General features: G+C 38.9%; 1 protein-coding gene across 2 annotated transcripts; it reads left to right on the top strand.

The window, feature by feature from the left end:
- Positions 1-656: 656 nt before the first annotated feature.
- LOC111497236 (AP2-like ethylene-responsive transcription factor ANT) lies at positions 657-5,255 on the top strand. Of its 2 annotated transcripts, none has more exons than XM_023147971.1 (9): positions 657-2,259; positions 2,372-2,987; positions 3,080-3,162; positions 3,339-3,347; positions 3,440-3,528; positions 3,644-3,717; positions 3,823-3,900; positions 4,005-4,081; positions 4,428-5,255. In XM_023147971.1, the coding sequence occupies exons 1-9, from the start codon at positions 1,992-1,994 to the stop codon at positions 5,060-5,062; spliced, it is 1,929 nt and encodes a 642-aa protein (XP_023003739.1). In that variant the 5' UTR covers positions 657-1,991; the 3' UTR covers positions 5,063-5,255. The 2 variants fall into 2 exon arrangements, with proteins under 2 accessions (XP_023003739.1, XP_023003740.1); XM_023147972.1 differs by having other exon boundaries at positions 661-2,259; positions 3,823-3,873.
- The last annotated feature ends 710 nt before the right edge of the window (positions 5,256-5,965 follow it).

The raw sequence follows: 5,965 nt of genomic DNA, 5'->3' as shown, positions 1-5,965 counted from the left end.
GTGAATGCTTGCCGGTCCTGTAGCCACCAAATGAAGCACTTGTAATTTGCTCAATAATTGAAAGCCCTGTGTTTAATTAGATGCAGCTAAGAACACTCATGTGCTGAATTAGATTTTGAAGTTTCTGTGTCACTGTGCTGGTATTTGTCAAGAAGTGGAGTTGGCAGCTTTCAGAGGCTTGATACGAGACAAATGCAGAAGATCCCACAACTGTTCCTTTTTATTCTAATAAATCTTGACCATCTTCTTTCTTGCCTTTAGATTAATTTTCACTCCCCTAGTGTTAACTTTTGGTAGAAAAAGAGAGGTGAATGAATATACATGGAAAAGATTCGGATTGAGATGTTTATTTATGCTACTTATTAGTCAAAAAGAAAATAAGAGTAGAAAGAAAACAGTAGCAATTACTAGTGATTTGATGGCAACCTCATCATAGTCCCGTTCCCATATGCTTTTGAAGTGGGGTAACACAGACAAGTAAGGATTGCATCTCTTTGTTGATAAGAAACAATTTAGTTAAGAGTTCAAATATAAAACTATGGGTGTTTTGAGTTTTGACTCCAAGTAGTTCATTTATCTTACCAACCATTTTTTTAAAAAAAATTTATGAATCAAATGCTTTCTAGTTTTTGTGCTGTGATTTAGGATTTGAATTTTGAAGTCTAGTAGATTTTTTGAGCGGGCAATATTTATAAGCACGCGCTGATTCTGATAAAAGAAAAGAAAAAAAGAACAAGAAAAAAGCTGCAGAGAACTCTTAAAACGCATTCCCACCAAGAGCTCAATGGCTAAGGAGGAAGATTCTCTGTTGTCCTAATTGGCATGAAAAAGTGTTGTTTAGTTGGGTGGCTAATGGCTGTCTCCATAGTCGGCCATTGCACAACTCATTCAACGAGGCGGCGTTTTGACAAAAGGGGCCTCTTTACACTTTTTTTTCCCCTCCTTCTGAAGCAGTAAGCAGGCACCGAATAAAGAGACTGTAACATGGGGTGGGATTAGCTCACACGAAGAGGCAAAGGCAAAGGCAAAGGCAAAGGCAAAGGCCTAAAGACTAAACAGCAGGGTTTTTGAAGTCAAAGGATGAGCATTGAGCAATTGAGTAGACAGGGAGAAACGGCGCCGTATGCGGCGAGCTTGTCTTATTTTTCTTGTTATTATTTTTTTGTGACGGTAGCTGGCATATACCTATAAGCCATGAGGCTGTTTGGGATGCGTAGGTCCATGCAGTACAGAAGCTGCTCAATGTATGAAGTGACTAAAGGGACAGTTTGTCTTCCGTATGTGTAATCTTATTCAAGGTCCTCAGAGACCTCATCAGACCATTTAATCAAAAACCAGAACACATTAATACGGTGGAACCCACTTCATCAGTGCCCACTATTAGTCAATAATTTTTCAAGGGTACTTGACTTTGCTTCCTTTGACTTATCAGAAGGGGTGGGGTGCCCTTTGTGTCGATGGAGATTACACAGAGAGCAATGAAGGGCATCCTTCTCTCTTGAGTCGTGTTGTAGTAGTTAGTAAGCATAGGACGAAAGATTTGCATGTTTATATAAATCTATAAAAGCCTCAGCAAAACCATGTCTTAAATCCAATTGCATAGAAGGAGCAATTAAGAAAAGAGAGGGGTAGGTGAGAGAGCGTAAGGTAAAGCAAAAGGATGGTCTTTCTCATACACAGATCCCTATAGAAATGCACCAAAGCATGCCCCCCAACTCTCATTCTATTTGCTCGATTTAAAGTCCCTTGCTTTCTTCTTCATTTTTCAAACAGAGAGCGGGTTTGTTTAGCTAATGTATGACGGGTTGGACATATTTCTCTCTACTGCTAGCCAACAACCAAAATATATTTAGTCTCAAGTGGGGGTGAACCAAGGATTTGTTGGGATCGTTAGTTTTTTTTTTCTTCCAATCATTGAGACTCGCTCTATAATTTTAGAGTATATTGGTTTGAAAAGAGAGTTAGATTGAACTGAAGGTAGGGGGAATTCCATGAATAATGTTAATGGCAACAACTGTAACTGGTTAGGTTTCTCTGTGTCCCCTAACGTTAACATGGAGCTTTCTTCTTCCTCTGCTGCTGCTGCCTCCCCTTCAATTCCTGCAAATCTTTTTCACTCCCCATCTCAGTATAACTATGGCATTTACTATGGTGTTGATGGAGAACATGGTGGTTTTTATTCACCATTGTCTGTCATGCCGCTCAAGTCTGATGGTTCAATTTGTTCAATGGAAGCTCTCAGCAGGCAGCACCCAGAAGGTTAGTTTATGACCCAGAATTTACTCTATGCTGGAGTTTTGTTTTTAGAAAAATTATCAATATTGTTTTAGCTGATCTTATTTTGTTTTATTGTTCACTTTTGGATTTGAAGCGGTGAGTAGCTCTACTCCAAAACTAGAGGATTTCTTTGGTGGTGCTACTATGGGGTCCCATCACTATGAAAGCAATGCCAGGGAAGCTATTGCTCTCAGCTTAGACAGTATATTTTGCCATCAAAACCCAACTCATGAGCCCAACAACCAACCCTATGCACATTTTTCATCCTTAAGAAGCCGTGAAGTGATGCTTCAAGACTCGAAGGTAATTCTGCCCGATGGGTGTAATCTGCAGCAGCACCCAACAGTGGCAGAGAGTGAGATTTCTGGTATGAAGAATTGGGCTGTTCCTAGGGGCTATGCTGCCACTGACAATAGTTCCTTCGAACAGAAGATGTTGAGTTTCATGAGTGAAAATGGTGGTGAATCTGGTCCCATTAATGCCATGGCTTATGGAGATTTACAGTCATTGAGCTTGTCCATGACTATGAGTCCCAGCTCTCAATCAAGCTGTGTCACAGCCACACAGCATGTCTCACCTGTCATGGGTGACTGTTCTGCCATGGATTCAAAGAAAAGAATCCATGAGAAGTTGGATCAGAAGCAAATTGTTCATAGGAAGTCTTTAGATACCTTTGGTCAGAGAACCTCACAGTATAGAGGGGTTACAAGGTTCACTTCAGATTTTTTTTATTTGTTTTGTTTTGCTGTCTTACTTTTCTCCATCTTCATTCCATGATTTAATGCTTCATTATGTCAATCAGGCACAGATGGACGGGTAGGTATGAAGCACATTTATGGGACAACAGTTGCAAGAAAGAAGGTCAAAGCAGGAAGGGAAGGCAAGGTAAAAAAAAAAAAATATATATATATATATATATATATTGTGCTTCTATTTCTCTCATGGAGCAATATTTTGTTGTTTCTTTTTGTTCTTGCTAAAATCATAACTACTCAATCTTTGTTTTCGGTATTTTTTTTGGTGGTCTGGAATCGCCATTGGATTCAAATGATGGTTTTCAGTGTACCTTGGTAAGCATTCAGAATCTCGACTGATTGATTATTGGTCAATTTTTTCCCTCATTTAATATTAATCAAGTGGTTCCAAAAATTGGTTTTTGTAGGAGGTTATGATATGGAAGAGAAAGCCGCTAGAGCTTATGATCTTGCTGCACTCAAGTACTGGGGACCCTCCACCCACATTAACTTTCCTGTAATGCCTCTTTTCTCATAAATCTAATATTAAATTTCTAGAACTTCTCTTGCTAATTTAAGATTTCCTTTTTAATTCCCATGCTTTACTCAAAGTGATTCCTTGTTCTAAGCAGTTGGAAAACTATCAGAAAGAATTAGAGGAAATGAAAAACATGAGTAGGCAGGAATATGTTGCTCACCTGAGAAGGCAAGCACATTTTTACCATGAGTATTAACTATCAACGGCATATTCGTTCTACTTTATTTGGTCTTAAACTTTGAGTATAAAATTTGTGAATTGATAATCTCTCAGGAGAAGCAGTGGATTCTCGAGGGGGGCCTCGATTTACAGAGGCGTAACAAGGTCTAATAAGTCTCAACTCAAAGCTTTGTAATATTTTCATGATCTTGATCATTTTGCTTTTGGCTTTAGGCGACTTTTTTCAGTGAATCTCTGTCTGAAGTTTCTCTGTTCCTATTTGTATTATTTTGCAGACATCATCAACATGGAAGATGGCAGGCTCGGATAGGCCGAGTTGCTGGTAACAAAGATCTGTATCTTGGGACATTCAGTGAGTGCTATACTTTTTTGTGTTTTTCCTGTTAATATTTTGATTGAATAGTTTGAATTTTGTTTCCTGTGTTTGCATCTTGTTAAAGCTGTCATGAATAATTCATATACTAGGAAAAATTATCTTTCTTGCTTTGGAAATGGTCGGGCTCACATTGTAAAACCAACCCTTCAGAAAACTATAAAGCTGTGTTTGCATCGCTTTGTAATTTTTTATTAATCCCTTTTCTGAAAAAGAGCAAAGATGCTGTTTTACAGATGCATCCTGCAGTACATCTCTGACTTTGGTTTTTAATTCTTGGTTAGAAGAAAAGTTTTGTAAAGCCACTGTTGTTTGAAACTGTTAGGTACTCAAGAGGAAGCGGCCGAGGCCTACGACATAGCAGCCATAAAATTTCGAGGAATGAATGCAGTTACTAATTTTGATATCACAAGGTATGACGTCGAGCGGATCATCGCTAGCAACACGCTTCTTAGTGGTGATGTAGCTAAAAGAAAGCAGCAGCCGGATTTTAATAATGAATCTCTTAGTGAAAGCCCTCCTACTCACAACAGCAATGCAGAGGCCTCTATGCCTTTGCCCTCACAGAGTAGTCAAAGTGAATCAGACTGGAAGATGGCTCTGTATCAGTCATCCCAGCAGCAGCTCATTCCAAAGCCTCGGTTGTTGTCTGCAATAACCGATGATGGTTCACAGCTACGAGTCGAAGACTCGGCCAAAATGATGGGAGCTCATTTCTCCAATGCATCTTCAATGGTGACCAGCTGCAGCTTGAGCAGCTCAAGGGAGGAGAGTCCAGACAAGACAAGCCTTTCAATGGTGTTCGGAATGCCTCAACCGACATCTAGGCCGTTTGCTGCCCCAGCTAGTAATATGAACTCCTCCTCCTCCTCCTCCTCCTGGATTGCATCTGCCCAGCAGTTGAGGGCAGCCAATTGTATGAGCCAGTTGCCAGTTTTTGCTGGGTGGACTGATACTTAAAAAAGTAAAAAAGGAAGTCATTTGATATTTCCTGATATGGCTCCTTCCATGTTAAAGAACTAAGAACTTCAACACTCCCAACCAAAACCATCCTTATCAGTTGAAAGTTTTTGTGAGAAAAATTCTGTAAGATGAGGAATAGTTCAAACAGTAGACGATTGAAGTTCAAATTGGAATCTGTTTATTATTATTATTTCTTTTTTTCTTTGTTTTGTTATGAAATCATAATTGAGATCCAGCTTTATTGGTGTTTTTGAAGTACAAAAATGAACTGTGGATGGAGGAAGGGTGTGGCCCAGCAAGACATAAGCGCTGCTGATGGATCAGCTCAGCTCAGCTCAGCTCAGATGAGTGGTGACCTCCTTTTGCTTTTAAGAGCCTTTGACCACAAAACAAAGATCCTTTAGCCATCTTCATCCATAACATCATCATTACTGATTCCCTCTCAAGCTTTCTTTTCTGCAAAGCGACAGACATTCCTTCCATAATCCAAAGAGAAAATTAAAATATAAATAACAAAAAGGAATTTCTTTTTCAGTTTTTTTAAATTGTGGGAAATTAAACAACCGTACCCGGACCTAACATATGTTTGGTTACAGACATGTTGGCCCATAATTGACACAAAATTGTCTGATTTCTTTAGAAAAGAAAATGGGTCGTGTAACATGCTACAATTTGTCCGATGGATTTCTTTTTCTCCACACTTACCCACTCACTATTCAATCATGTTCTGAGTTGTTTTTTATTATTACCACCAATCTAAATTTCCATCCTCTGCACGTACCCCTCACACGTGGGGACTCATTTTTCATAATAAAATCATAATTTCCCCCTCTTTTTTTTTCTTGGTTTTGAACTTCTTTTTACCAAACAAGGAAAATTAAAAAAAAAAAAAAAAAAAAA

The sequence above is a fragment of the Cucurbita maxima genome, unplaced genomic scaffold (assembly GCF_002738345.1).
Source record: "Cucurbita maxima cultivar Rimu unplaced genomic scaffold, Cmax_1.0 Cma_Scf00023, whole genome shotgun sequence".
NCBI lineage: Eukaryota > Viridiplantae > Streptophyta > Magnoliopsida > Cucurbitales > Cucurbitaceae > Cucurbita > Cucurbita maxima.
This window is presented reverse-complemented; position numbering and strand designations above follow the sequence as displayed.

Bases quoted from the DNA above. Each gene is read 5' to 3' on its own strand.
- LOC111497236 (XM_023147971.1), top strand. From the start codon at position 1,992: ATGAATAATGTTAATGGCAACAACTGTAACTGGTTAGGTTTCTCTGTG. The intron at 2,988-3,079 runs GTTCACTTCAGA...TATGTCAATCAG, and splicing joins CAGTATAGAGGGGTTACAAG to GCACAGATGGACGGGTAGGT. The intron at 3,901-4,004 runs GTAATATTTTCA...ATTATTTTGCAG, and splicing joins AAGTCTCAACTCAAAGCTTT to ACATCATCAACATGGAAGAT.